General features: G+C 37.2%; 2 protein-coding genes across 3 annotated transcripts; one reads left to right on the plus strand and one right to left on the minus strand.

The window, feature by feature from the left end:
- Nucleotides 1-5,199: 5,199 nt before the first annotated feature.
- LOC143304682 (survival motor neuron protein-like) lies at nt 5,200-6,085 on the minus strand. 2 transcript variants are annotated; one of them, XM_076627185.1, is made up of 3 exons: nt 5,805-6,085; nt 5,442-5,624; nt 5,200-5,316 (listed from the first exon to the last, which is right to left on the minus strand). In XM_076627185.1, the coding sequence occupies exons 1-3, from the start codon at nt 5,856-5,858 to the stop codon at nt 5,215-5,217; spliced, it is 339 nt and encodes a 112-aa protein (XP_076483300.1). In that variant the 5' UTR covers nt 5,859-6,085; the 3' UTR covers nt 5,200-5,214. The 2 variants fall into 2 exon arrangements, with proteins under 2 accessions (XP_076483300.1, XP_076483301.1); XM_076627186.1 differs by having other exon boundaries at nt 5,814-6,084.
- A 2,912-nt stretch (nt 6,086-8,997) lies between these two features.
- LOC143304673 (omega-amidase NIT2-like) lies at nt 8,998-15,211 on the plus strand. Its single transcript, XM_076627182.1, has 5 exons — nt 8,998-9,009; nt 9,071-9,158; nt 13,718-13,902; nt 14,295-14,463; nt 14,738-15,211. The coding sequence occupies exons 1-5, from the start codon at nt 8,998-9,000 to the stop codon at nt 14,869-14,871; spliced, it is 588 nt and encodes a 195-aa protein (XP_076483297.1). The 3' UTR covers nt 14,872-15,211.
- Nucleotides 15,212-15,240: the final 29 nt, after the last annotated feature.

Here is a 15,240-nt window from a genome sequence, read left to right on the forward strand (position 1 = left end):
TATAAACGGTCCGGGGAATATGAAATACCATGCATATTGTAAAATAGGATGAAAATTGTGGCGTACGTGAATACACGCATGCAAACTTCTGCATAACTGTTTAAATGCAGATGAAGCAGAGTGGACGTTCGAATAGAGTGATTTAAATCAACTAACCCCCGCTAGCTCTGGCTGACCTTATATGTAGATAATACTGGTACGGGTGGCAGTGCTCATAAATCTCGTAAGGAAATTTCAGTAGAAAGAAAAATAGTTCTCGGCTACAGTGATTAATTGATTTACGAGCCACGAGATGCGCTTCATTGTATATTAGTCTCGCTATATAAGCATGCATGATCTTATATAATACATGTAGTAGAGGAGTTCCGTTTTAACTGCGCGTATCGTTGGAAACGTATTAAATTGGAAAGGTGGAACACAAGAATTTTGAGAACGCGAGCTAGACAGCATTTAAGACATCACGCAAACTAAACAGTTAAATAATATACTGCTAAAAGCGTTTGATTTACCTGAAATACCGTCTATTTTTCCCCGTGTTACCTCATACCTTTTTAATATAAGATCAAATAATATAATAATTTAGCGATACTCACAAATATGATTAATATTTCGTATCGTATTTTCGAAACAGACGCGATATTGATTCTGAATTTCAGCTCACAGAGAAAATTAATAACTTTCGAAACACGAATATCGATTCTTAGAAACGTAACGTTTAGAGTTAAAAGTTGAAAAATCGAAGACTTATTTTTCAGTATTTCGTAACGTTTAATTTGCGTTTTAGAGATTCATACGACTTGCATCTCGGACGTACGCGAACGAATATATTAATCCAAAACTTATAACAAACTAATAATCGTTATAAGTGGATGGTCAGTGCGTAGCTGTCGTAACTAGATACGTGGGAAATAACTTTTGAATTATAACAATGTTACGGAGTACTAAGTATGAATTTCGATGAAGCGTTGATCGGCTACAAAATGATAAAAGTCGAAGGCAACATTTTTTTCCAACTAGTTTGCAAAATAAGTTCCCAATAAGCTGGCGTAGATGGAAAAGCATTACGACTATATTTTTTTCGAGTGGAAACAATATCGGCAATGAAGAAAAGTGTAGATTTTTATGTTACAATCAACCGGTATGTGTTGTAGCCGATATCCGGGCTCAGCAATACCCGGACAATAGAAGCCAAATGAGAGTTGTACGTTGCGGCGACTCTGCTGGACCGACACTCACCCTCCGCTCCTCCCATCGTACCAAACCCTCGCTAAACAGCTTTTCCTCCATTTCTTTAACTAAATGTCAACAAATAAATTTGCAACGCGTCATTGGCTAAACTTCAACGTGCGTTACAATGTGCGTAATATAGTATTTCGATTTATTGACAGCCACTCCTGTCTATTTTCATACCGTCCTGTTGCACTAAAGAGTTCCTTGACCTGCGAAGCGTCGCACAAAATTGTTTAGGTACCGCAGGAAAGAGAACGAGGGAAGAACAGAAAAGGCAAAGCTTGTAACGCTTACGTTGCCGTCCTTTTTTAATACTTTGAATGTCCAGAAGGTTGCCGGGATAATATCGGAAGGTTGAGATTCACAATGGTGTAAAACAAATCGCTGCTAGTTTTCGTAAAACGGTGCTCTGCGCTTATTATTACAAAACATTCGTTATATTTTTCCCTGTCATGAACAAAGTATCGTAAAAATCATACTGGTATGTTTCAAATTTTGCCGTAAATGTCACAGTAAAAGAAAAAGCAAAACGAAATGCGGGAACGAGCTGATATTACCATGAGATAGTAAATGCTTGTTCTTGCAGCAGTCTTGTCCTGTCGGCGACAGGAAACGGGAAACTTCGCATCGTTCGGAGAATGTTCCTTTGTATCGCTGATAGTTCGTCGGTCGAAACATCCACTGTCTCGTTCGTGAATTAATTAGCCAAGATTAATTCTTTGTCAATCGATAGCGAAATTAACGGTACTGAAAAAATTGTAATCTAGTTGCCACAAAAATTTGCAATCCATTTCTGTTTATTCGACCAATCGCGGGGAGACGTAATCGCGAGGAGAGACGTCAACGGGGGTCGTAAATCCCCGTTACGATTTTAACAATCGACACCACGAATTGATCGATCCCCTGATTTCCGTTGAGATAATAGGAGTGATTGAGGTTGTATAACCCTGTGATTCACAGAATTATAAATTATATATTTCCAACACTTAGATTACACTGATGTAGAGAAATAAATAGTTGACAACTTGTCGCACGAAGATAAGATGCATATGTACGTTAGAGCAGGGCTCTTATAATTAGATTTAGTGTATTAGTGGACGTAGCACTATAAGATATTTAGGAGAGGAAGTGTATGCTCGACAATACCGAGACCGACTCTCGCGTTATGCTTAGACTGCCCCGCTGGGCATTAGCGTATACTTAGTAGTTGACTTTTCCAACGATGTAGAAGAAGTGAAGTTGAGTGACGATGCTGTGTCGGAGGAAAGCTAAGGATGGGTGTGTCTAGCGCACGGGACCATCGGATTTGTTGGTGCCGATGTTAGTTAAGAGAGTGAGGGAAACAGGTTTCGCTGTTAATTGGTTAAACGAAGGGTCTTAACCGCCCTCGAGAGAAAGTGGTTAGTGGGAGGAAAGTTGCAGCGCACGTGAGAAAACTAACTTTCCCTTGTCCCGCCGTGGTAGACAATAGTCTTTAGAAATTCTTCGGACACAGATGTTTGTTTGTTTTGAAGGACCTTAGCAGACAAGTGACTCGGGTTTATGACGGGTGCTTAAGGATATTGAGGGTACGCCGTACGGAAAAGCGGACATCTGGTGTCCGTCTGGCCCGCGGTGTGTGACCTGGGCCAGGCAGAGAGGCCCGGCGTAACAATTTCGATGCTTTTTATATTCCGTAAAAAATAAGTAGAATCGAGCAAAATACATTGTTCTCGATTTTATATTTATTTTATACAGTTATATTTCGTTTCACGTTTCGCTATCTCGATTATTGTATACAAAATTCAGTGCTAAACGCTTCTTGTACCATTGCGCGAAAATTCTTCCCTCTATTAGCTCGTGCAATGGAAGGTCTACTATACGTATAACTTGTATAAAGAACGTTTATCTCATAATCGATATTACCTCGCACTTTGTCTCAAATATTTTGAAACTATAACGTTAAAGAGTATTTATAAGAGTATTTAAAATAAACAGTAGTACATGAATTTATTGTCAGCAGTGGTTTGTAAACTTTACGAATTTAATGGATATTTGTATTTCCTCGATAAACATTTTCTGGATGAAATTAATGGTAGGAGAATTTGGTTACTCGAGGCAGGGAAATTGATTAATAATCTACGTAATAGTAATCGTAAAGTTATTGTATAATCTGCCAAGTTTACCAGTTGGAAAGTACCATAACTTGCACATCAGTTGGAGAAATTCCCTCTTGCAAACTTATCACGTCTCGAACTCTGGCGATGCGTGACTTAAGTACAACCTGGAATATTCGTGTTAGAAAAGACGGTTTACAAGAGTCAAAGGTACTCACGGTTCTCGTGAAACTGTTTTTAAATTATATCAAACGGTTTTAAAAAAGCACGTGCATCGAAATGATAATACAGATCTGTATGCATATGTATATATGTAGTATCGTGGACGAAAGGCCTAAGAAATATCGGGCGAACTATGAACAATGTCGCGAGAGCCGAGGCGCCGTCGGGCCCATCAATGTGTCATCGGTCTTTTCAAGTGCATAGTTTCGTAGAAAAGACCTACGTGACCCTGGCTACGAGCGTCTGCAGAACACGTGTGCCTAGAAAAGACAATAGAAGGCGACAACGGCCAGAGAGTCAGTCGAGGAGCCGAGTGCGAGTTGAGTGGAGACGGAGTTTGCGAGTGGCGTTGCCGAGAGAGTGTTGATTGCGTTTGGTAAAAGTCGAGTCGTTATCGAGTTATTTAGTTGCGCTGTTTTCTGTAAGTTTGGTATGAATAGTTCAGGTTAATCAACAGTCGTCTTTTTCTGTCTGATTAACATCTCTATTGTCCATTCCTTTGTAAACAGTATTACATCACGATATTATATATATATATATGTCGGAGATGAAATGAAAACCGGAGCCTTCCCTATGCAATTTTGAGGAAGCCTTTTAATGCTTTAGCCTAGATTTTATCATAACTGTAATTAAGTAATTGTCATCTGTAATTGTTTGACATTTGTGAAAAGCGAAAGTGGGTTCGAGGTGACAACTGGTCGCTGAACGTAGCCACGGTCACGGGATAAACGTTTTGCCTGACGAAGGTGTGGATCGGTTGTATTGTTCTCCCTAGAAATCACATAGAATTGTACTTTAGAGATGTCGATATAATGGGACACACGTTGTATTAGGAATCAATCTCCAGACAGAAACTGCCTAGCAACGGCGTTTGGATCTTTCTCGATGTTTCCAAGGAGTATATAACAAACTTCTGACAGATATTGCCTAGCAACAACGATTGGAACCTTCTCGATGTTTCCAGCGAGAATATAACAAACAAATGCAGTCGGATTACGAAAAAGATTTGAATCAGAGAGGCATTCGTGTGATCGCCTTGGAAAGTGATACATCGAGTAATTTTTCCGAGTGATTCGGCAAACGTATTTTTTTGTGTTATAAAATTGTTTAAAGTTTTCCCGTTGACCGTGGATTCGTTTGAACCCCGGATCATAGTTTATAGCGTAAATTAAATTCAATATTTGTAAATTTATCAATCGTTAATTTTCATTATTCGTTAAATTAGTAAATCGTAAGATATATTATTCGTTTCTTTTATTGTTCGATAAAACTTATTATTCTTTAATCTAATTAATAATTTAATTTATCATTTGTTAATCAATCATATCATTTACAAAATTCATTATTCATAATATTTGTAAAACCTTGTTTATTCGTGTAAATATATTCTCTGTTTTGTAAAACAATGGCTAATTCAAACGAAGAATCGTTACGCGCCTTAAATCCTAATGATAACCCGACATATATATATATGTATATATACGTACCAGATCCGCACGCTAGCTGTGTTACCTAATAACTGAAAAATCCCGAAGCCAACGTCGCCTGTCTACTGTTTATGGCCTGACTTCGTCGCGGTCTTTTGTCTACACGCTGTCGATGGCTTCAGTGCTTGAGAAAACTAAAAAAGACCAGATGTAGAGTTTTCTTAGAAGTGGTAACCACTTCAACACGTGCCATTGTTTTCGTACATTTTTGATATTATAGCTTCATAAATTTCTCCATCCTCTGAGTATATTGCACGATAAGGTGCTCCTATGATCCATTTCTATAGAGAAAAGATGTGTATACAAATAAATATAAGTAAATAGCAAAATAAAATAATTTGCTTCTTAATCAATATATTTAATAATATTCTGTATCAAATTTGTAATATTCTATCAAAATCACAACCTTGTGTAATTTACTTGCGTGTTTAGGCTGCTTAAGATTTTGTAGGTTTTCTTTCGGTTGAGAATTTCCAACATCCATTCCCATTCGCTTGATAACTTCTTCTTTTGCTAAATTTATTGCTTTATCATATGCTTCTATTAATGCACCATCATCCCAAACATTATCATTGGCTGTGTCTGTATCCTTTTGAGATAGCAAATTATACGTTATTAATATTGATACAAGTATTTTATTATCAAACTATTGCAAATTATCATATATGTCATTTTTCAAAAATTGACTAAAAGGTAGTGGATACTGTTAATTACTATTATGCTAAAATCTTGTACTAAAATAATGTTAAAACCATTACGTTTCCATTACCATACATACGTTTCCATTTCCTCGTATAAAAAGAACATTCATATCATCTGCCATTTTAAAATAACATCATTTAAATATTGAATTTGCTTCTGAAATATTAATTTGTCTCATTTCTTTAACTCTAACACATTGTAAACAATGATGACATTATACCAACTATAATACTAAAAATCTATTCCCCATTCATTCGAAAGATTATTTTTTGAAGCAAGGTTAACATTGAATGTTCCCAAACTTCAATAACTGTATTTTACTTTCTTTACAATATCTAACAATATATTAGAATACTATAAAAAAATATTGTATGCACATGAAACTGTTTATAGGGAAATAGCAAAAGAATTAATCACATATTATAACTAAAACGAGATTGTTAAGTAGATTATATTATACTGCATATGCGTTAGTGTTTCAGCTGGTAAATATAGTTTTTATATCTGAAGATAAATAAGATTTAATTCTATAAAATTGCATAATGAATTATACATCTATCTATTACTATTCGTATTTCCCCTTAGTTGTATATTGTCAATAGCATCAATCACGAACATATAAATAAATATAGAAGAAACCGTTCGGAAATGGAAAGGGAAAAATGAACATGGAAGACAAGAAAGTTTTCTTCAGGTTTAGCGTATGCGTGATACGCTTTGAATGTCTTAGATAAAGATAAAGATACTCTGCTCATTTCTATTTGTTCCGCAGAACGAGAAATTTGTTGTCTTTCATATTGGTTTTTACGATTCAATTTTTGGGCAGTTTTCCCTAGCGAGTGTCGGTCCCTGTTTGATATAACCAGACCGTAATTTATACAGATATGTATTATAGATATATATTTGTAAAACTGAAATCAGATGAAATAAATGTTGCCTGAGGTTTTAAACGTTTAATAAAAACAATATTTCATTTGGAAAAAATGTAAGATATGTAAAATTACACATTGATCATTTTGCTGGTCTTGTATCATAAAACGTGTGGCCCGAAGAGCATGTCACGACCGTTATACTTCAAATCCGACGGACTGACGATAGAGATAAAGATGTGGCGGCACTCGGCGACAATGTATATCGCTGAAGTGCCTAATGAACCATCAACATCCCAACGGTCCTTCCACCGAAGGTTCTAGAAGAAAGAGCACGTGGCAACGATCGCGGACGCCTAACAAATGCATGGACGGTGGGGATGTTGAGGGATGACAAAAGAAAGTAATCGAATCCGATCGAAAGTAAAATCATAAGAGTCAGTCTTAGAAAGTCACGCCTAGAGTTCGGAAGTAGATTGTAAAGTGTATTGATGTTAGAAAAAAAATAAAGTTTTCTTTTTTTATTTTTTTACCTCAAATTCCTTTTTTATTTTGTTATTTTACGTGACATTTTGGCGATCCTGCCAGGATAGTGAAAAGTGTTTGTTCGGAAACCAAAAGACATTCATTATCTACGGAAGATCGAATTATTTGGGACTACGGTCATCCGCAACAACAAAGTAACTATCGCGAACCAAGTGAAGTAACAATAAAAGGTAAACTGAATTCCTTTGTACGTTACCGTGAAAGAAAATTTCACTTCAGTAGGCAAGACTCGTCTTCGTCTGAAAATTATAAATCAGCGCAATAATGTCTAAGGCAAACGAATCTCAAACTTCAACCTCAACTGACCCAATGTTGCGAGCAATATGGGACAGTATTCAAAAACAGAACGAGAACATTGCCCTTTTACGAGAGGAAATGTTACGTTTGTCTATGCAAAATGACGAAGAGAACAGACACAGGGCAGCAGAAATCGAGAATCTGGGAAAAACCGTCGCAGCGCTACGGACTGGGTTCGGATCCCCTACGACCGATGAATTTGCTTCCATTATCACCGAAGACAATGAAAGTGCGTCGACAGCAATCAATCGCACCGTGAATATGGCAAAAGCACGCAAACTGTCAGGGTTAGCAGCTCCAGACACCCCACCTGTCCACCTCGACATCGAACAACCCGAGGTGGAAGAAAGAGGCTATTTTCCGCCCGCTCCTCCCACTCTACGAGCTAAGGATGCAATACGCTACATCCCAACGCTCAACGGAGATGATGATGTAGGAGTTGAAGACTTCATCAAAGAAGTGAGAAGTATGAAGGATCGCTGTATGGAGCAAGATCTATTGCTAAAAGCAATAAAAGTGGAAAAAAATCGTGGGGAAAGCAGCCCAAAGTATTCGCAACATTCCTATTGAGTGTTACAGTGATCTGTACGACGCACTGAGAAATAACTTAGCAGCATAAGTGACTTCGGATGAGTACCAAGAACAATTACGAGAGTTGAGACAGGGACGCGAGGAATCAGTGCAAAGTTTTAATATTCGGTTTAGAAGAATACTCAACCGTTTGCTGTACGCAGTAACCAATGAGTACCCACAACCACTAACACGTAAAATTATGACTGAAGAAATCACGAAGAAGACTGTTCGTGTGTACCTAAAGGGACTCAGACGCGACATAGAGCGAATACTATTAAGCAGTGAACCCTTGCATCTTCCGGAAGCTGAAAAAAAGGCAGCCGATGTAGAACGCTACTTGCGAGAAGAACGACAACATAATTGGTCATGTAATCGCTTACCTTCGGTTAGTAATCGCCCCGACAACCAGCATATGCAGGTAAGACGATCAAATGTACCATCAAGATCGCCTAACACGCCAGTAGCTCAGAAACCTGCTACATTTAACCAAGTAGAAAATAGATCACCTGCTGAACGCGCGCAGATGAAGTGCTTCAAGTGCGGAAAGCTGGGACACATTGCCAACAAGTGTCAAAATTTTCTACCACCGAGCCAGCGCGATCGACCACCCGCAAGGATTCAGGCAGTCCAGGAATGGGACGAAATACAAGAAACAACATCGAACCAGGAGATGAACGAACCGTACGAGACATACGAGTCAACATCGCCACGGGAAGATTACTCGCAATACCTTTGTCAACCCGAACCGAAGAGCGAGTATTTCTGGTCGACACAGGAGCAGGGATAAACCTGGTGAAACGTAACAAAACTGTCAACGCGATACAAATAGGGCCTAAACAAAAATTTTCTATGGACAAGACGAGACAAATACGAAACTAACGAATACGTAACGAAACGAATTTTTGGACAAAATCACATTTTTCACATAATACCGAACAATTTCCCTATTATCGAAGACGGTATCATTGGGCTACCATGTTTAGAGAAGTATAAGTATTCAATATCCAATGACAAAATCCGATTAAACGACAAAACCATTTTATTTCAGAAACCAATACATTTGACTTCTGGAGAAAACAGAGTTCAAACAATCTATTTGGAAGGTAAACCAACTAAAGTATGTTTTATCAACACTGGTGAGCAAAACATTGAAATTTCTAGCAATATTCAAAATTCTCATGACTTTTCCAACGTATCAAAACTAAAAAGCCTAGTGAGAACAGATCACATTGAAAAACCAATCTGTGAATCCATCGAAAAGATTATCCTCCATTATATTGACATCTTTAATTTAGAAACCGATCTTTTACCCTGTACTAATTTAACTCAGCACACAATTTCGTTAACCAAAGACAAAATTATTAACACACGATCGTATAGACCACCGGAATGTCACCGTGACGAGATTTCGCGACAAATAGGAGACATGTTGAAGAAAAATATTATAGAAGAATCCGAATCCCCTTATAACTCTCCGGTATGGGTAGTTCCGAAAAAATTAGACGCCTCAGGAAAACAGAAATGGAGGATAGTTATCGATTTCAGGAAACTAAATGAACTCACAGAACAAAACGCTTACCCTTTACCTGATATAGACGACATTTTAACACAACTAGGAAACGCAAAATTCTTTTCGGCACTTAATTTATCCTCAGGATTCCATCAAATTCCAATGAACGAGAAATCTAAAAAATATACCGCTTTTTCGACACCGCAAGGGCATTTTCATTTCAATCGAATGCCATTCGGACTTAAAAACGCACCCGCTACCTTTCAAAGATTAATGGACAGAGCCTTAGCTGGACTTGTAGGAAAATACTGCTTTGTTTATTTGGATGACATAGTGATATTCGGAAAAACGATTCAAGAACATAACGAAAACCTCACGATAGTATTTCAGAGACTCAGAGAATTAGGACTTAAATTGCAACCGGACAAATGTGAATTCATAAAACCGGAATTAGAATACTTAGGCCATGTAGTTTCATCCGAAGGAGTCAAACCAAACCCCAAGAAATTAGACGCTGTAAAAAACTTTCGATTACCCCGCAATGCCACGGACGTGAAATCATTCTTAGGTTTAGCAGGTTATTACCGCAAATTTATTCGAAACTTTTCCAAAATCGCGAAAAGCCTTACAGACTTAACAAAAAAGGACACACCATTCCATTGGACTGACAAACGCCAGATTAGCTTTGATACTTTAAAAGACAAACTCTGTAATTTCCCAATATTAGCTTATCCAGACTTTAACAAAACCTTTACCTTAACTACCGACGCAAGTAACGAAGGACTAGGAGCAATACTGTCGCAAGACGGTCATCCTTGTTGTTACATTTCAAGAACACTGAATCCACCCGAACGAAACTATACCACGACAGAAAAGGAACTCTTAGCCATCTTATGGGCCGTGAAAAGATTAAGACAATATTTGTTAGGACGACGCTTCATTATTCGAACCGACCACCAAGCTCTTAAGTAGCTACACAATTGCAAAGACCCTTCTAGCAGACTGATTCGTTGGAGACTTAGACTCGAAGAATATGACTATGAAATCGAATATACAAAGGGTAAAGATAACACAGCTGCAGACGCTTTATCTAGAGTTCACGCAGTAATTCGCGACGAAGTAGTTAACCTCGACCTAGTAATTGATCACACTAATTCATTCAACGCATGGAAAGACAACAACGAGAATCCGAAACTCTTAGAAATTAAACCAAATGACCAAACATTTTACCAATTAACTCGAAACGACTTAGGAGAATACGACGAGACACTTTGGATCAGAAGACTTTACAAAATTCTTAAAGATACAACAAAAATCGGCATAGGAAATAGCGATTTCACTGAATTAGAGAAAACACAGATTAAACTCACGCTAATATATTTTAACGACACGTACAAGAAAATTACTTATGCACCTAATCCCATCTTAAAACTAGACGAAAACGAAATAATACAAGCAATAAAGGAAAACCATAACAACACCGTAGGACATTTAGGGATACAGAAAACGTATCAACGGATCAAGGATAAATTCAAAATTTCCGGACTTTTAGAAAGAGTAGAAAACTTTGTGAAAACATGCGACACATGTCAAAAGGAGAAACTAACACGTATCAGACCCAAAGAATCCCCACAAATCTCAGACACGCCACTTAACCCTAACGACAAAATCGCTATGGACATCATAGGACCGATGACGAAAACCAAACGCGGAAACCAATACATACTTTCAATACACGATGAACTTACGAAATATCTGATACTAGTTCCCCTTAAAACGCAACGAACTGAATCCATAATTAACGCGCTCATTGAACACTATATTTACATATTTTCGGCACCAAAAACGATCCTAACAGATTAGGGACAAAATTTTGTTAGTGATTTAATGACGAAATTTGAAGAAGCTTTTAAAATCAAACACATCAAAACAACTTCATTTCACCCACAAAGTAACGGATCCCTCGAAAGAACGCATGCCTCAGTTAAAGATTTAATTCGTACTGCATTACACGACAATGACAAAGAATGGGATGAAGTACTTAATTTCATTTGTTTAGGGTACAACACCGCGAAACATGAAGGAACAGGATTCTCTCCCTTTGAATTGACCTTTGGGCGAAAAGCTAACTTACCTTCCGCAATATCCAAATTTCCCACACTTACCTATGATGATATGTACTTACTTTGGCAAAAACAGTTGAATAAATATTGGGAAACAGCTCACAAAACACTTATTCAGAATAAGCAACGATACAAGCGAGACCAAGAAAGAAAGATTGTTAAAACTCAGACTGTGTTTAGGAAAGGAGACTTTGTTTTAATTCACAACGACCATAAAAGAGATAAGTTGGACATTGAATGGTTAGGACCCTACAGGATTAACGATGTGAAAACTCCTTATTACATTATTTCTATCGACAATGCTAAGAAAAAGATACATGGTAACCGATTGAAAGCGTACTTTTTTCAGGATAATGCTGACCCTAGCACTAGTAACAATACCCTTAATTAGTTGCCTTAAATTCACGGGATAGGAATTACGCTTTGTAAACAAACCCAACCAATTCACGATCGAAAACTACAACATGATTACGCCTCTGAAATTATTAGCTTCTCGAACACTAACAAATATTGTAAAATTGCTATATTTAAGATTAACGAAATAACTTTTGTACCATCACATGCAGAAAATCAATTCATAGCGATCCCTGAAAAAAAAGCGTAAACATATCCTTTGATCTACATTTAAATAATTCCATTCTACTACGATCTTAGAGGACCAAGATCAATCTAACCAGGGGGGTATGTCACGACCGGCATACTTCAAATCCGACGGACTGACGATAGAGATAAAGCACTCGGCGACAATGTATATCGCTGAAGTGCCTAATGAACCATCAACATCCCAACGGTCCTTCCACCGAAGGTTCTAGAAGAAAGAGCACGTGGCAACGATCGCGGACGCCTAGCAAATGCATGGACGGTGGGGATGTTGAGGGATGACAAAAGAAAGTAATCGGATCCGATCGAAAGTAAAATCATAAGAGTCAGTCTTAGAAAGTCACGTCTAGAGTTCGGAAGTAGATTGTAAAGTGTATTGATGTTAGAAAAAAAATAAAGTTTTCTTTTTTTTATTTTTTACCTCAAATTCCTTTTTTATTTTGTTATTTTACGTGACAACACCATCGGCGCCTGGATGAACCTTGATAACTCGGCCCAGAGGCCAATGCATGGAGGGAACGTTGTCCTCTCTGAGGATGACGATTGTGCCCTTTTGGATGCTGTGTCCACCCTTGCTCCATTTATTGCGGTTGGTTAGCTCGTTCAAATACTCCTTATGCCAGCGGTTCCAAAAATGTTGTTTAAGCTGTTGGATATGCTGCCATTTGGAGAGTCGGTTCGATGGAATGTCCCTGAAATCTCGATCACGTAAGCACATTAATGAATCGCCAATGAGGAAATGTCCGGGAGTGAGGGCTAGGAGATCATTTGGATCGGTGGAGATAGAAGTTAGCGGGCGGGAATTGAGGACTGCTTCTATTTCTATGATAAGAGTATTACGGTGTTAAGCTCATATGTTTCTGTTTCTCCACTCGCGCTGCGCCATAATATCCTTTGATATTTCCGATCCTCTGGTCGTACGAGGAATTGCCGATACATTTTCTCGATGTCGCCAGTGAGTACGTACTGATGAGCGCGGAATCTAATTAATATACAAAATAAATTGTGAATTGAGTCGAGAATATAGGATTTCCCCATTTTCATGATTATCGTGATTTTTGTATAAATATATTTTTTAAGATACTAATAATTAGGTACTTATAAATTAGTATTATCAATTATTTTGCATTTATAATTCCGCCTCTAGTATAAGTGTTAATTGAAAACTAACTTTATGTTTCAAAAAGTACTAGCAAAGTCGTTGAGTAACAAGCCACTGATGCTAACACAAATAGCATTGTCGTAATTAAATATTTCTAAATATTCATTTTTCATTTTGAACCTGTAGAAACAATTTATTATATATACTATTAGCTAAGTAATTGCATATTTAATTAAGTCGAAATATAAAACTTAGTTATTTTGATAATTTAGAAAATAAAAAACTGACAAATATTTCAATTTAATTTATGGTTGGAACAAAAGACAGTTATTTTTCATTAATTGAAATATTGCAATGCAGAGTACTTTCCAAAATACGCCGAGAGTATTCCTGATGGTGAAACGAGCACTGCTTCATCGAACGCAGCTAAAGAAAACAACATCTATGTAGTTGGTGGTACGATGCCTGAAATAGAGGGCGATAAATTGTACAATACCTGTACTATTTGGGGTCCCGATGGAACTTTGATAGCAAGACACCGAAAGGTAAGTAATATATTCCTTTATGGCTTTGAAGTTGAAAATATTGGGGTGAAGAAAGTGACTCTATCTAGGAATAATTTAGGAATATACATATGTACATACGTATACTATAACCAATTCTATAATTTACGGTTTATAAAATACGTTATGATACGGGAAACGCCCATTCTTGTTGTAATGTGTTTGTTGTTGTATAAATTTTTTACATACGAAAATACTTATTTTTTCTCCTTTTTAAACATTATTAAATGATAAGTTTTTTTAATAAAAGAAAGTGATAAAAACGCTGTCAGTTATTAAATAAAAAATAATTAAAGTTTAGGAGTTGGTAACTTTGATATTAAATTACAAAAGTTGCAGCAATAGAATTAGCTACCACATTTTTATGTTATTAGGTACATCTATTCGACATCGACATTCCTAATAAGATTACTTTTCGAGAGAGTGATTCACTCAGTCCTGGTAACTCCCTAACGACGTTCGATGTGAAGGGCTGCAAAATAGGTATTGGCATTTGCTATGATATTAGATTCGAGGAAATGGCACGCATTTATCGGAACGAAGGTACAGTAACTTAATCGATCAATACTTAACTAGCAAAAAATTAAATATCTTTCTTAAATATATTCTATATAAAATTAATATAATCTGTAACTCTGTATAAAAAGAAGCTTAATTTAAAAAACCAGTATATTTGCTGAAAATGAAACAAATAAAAGAATTAAAAGCACAATAAGAGGACTGTCCTCGCATATTCAGAAATGATGGAATGTGAACCGTGCAACTACGAAGTTAATTGGTATTCGGTGGCTTCATATTTCCTGCTGCTCTGGGTTAGGTTGCCAAATGCTGATATATCCAGCGGCATTCAATATGACCACTGGACCACTGCACTGGTCATTACTTCAGCGTTTCAGAGCGAATGATAATCAATTATACGTTGCCTGCATATCACCGGCTCGTGTTCCTTAAGCAAGTTACGTCGCATGGGGACATACACAGTTGACCCATCCCTGGGGAAAGATTCTTTACGATTTGGAAACTCAAGAGAATATGGCAGTCACCGATATCAAAAAAAAAAAAAAGAAAAAAAAACTGGCGAACCGTGTGTTACCACAACGAGACCCGCGATGCTATTTGTCGCTTTAAATTGTGCCGCAACTCGTTTTTGAGATCTTTGCCAGGGGCGCGTTAAAATATGCTGAAAATATATTTCTGGCTTTTCTGGGGTTTAACTGAAATATGACAAGTAACGTTGTAAAACATATGTACTTATGACTTACAGAGTAATTGAGTGTACAAAATATATAGTATACAAAATAGCCAGCGATTTAGGGCTTT

Source organism: Bombus vancouverensis, unplaced genomic scaffold, assembly GCF_051014615.1.
Source record: "Bombus vancouverensis nearcticus unplaced genomic scaffold, iyBomVanc1_principal scaffold0046, whole genome shotgun sequence".
Taxonomy (NCBI): domain Eukaryota; kingdom Metazoa; phylum Arthropoda; class Insecta; order Hymenoptera; family Apidae; genus Bombus; species Bombus vancouverensis.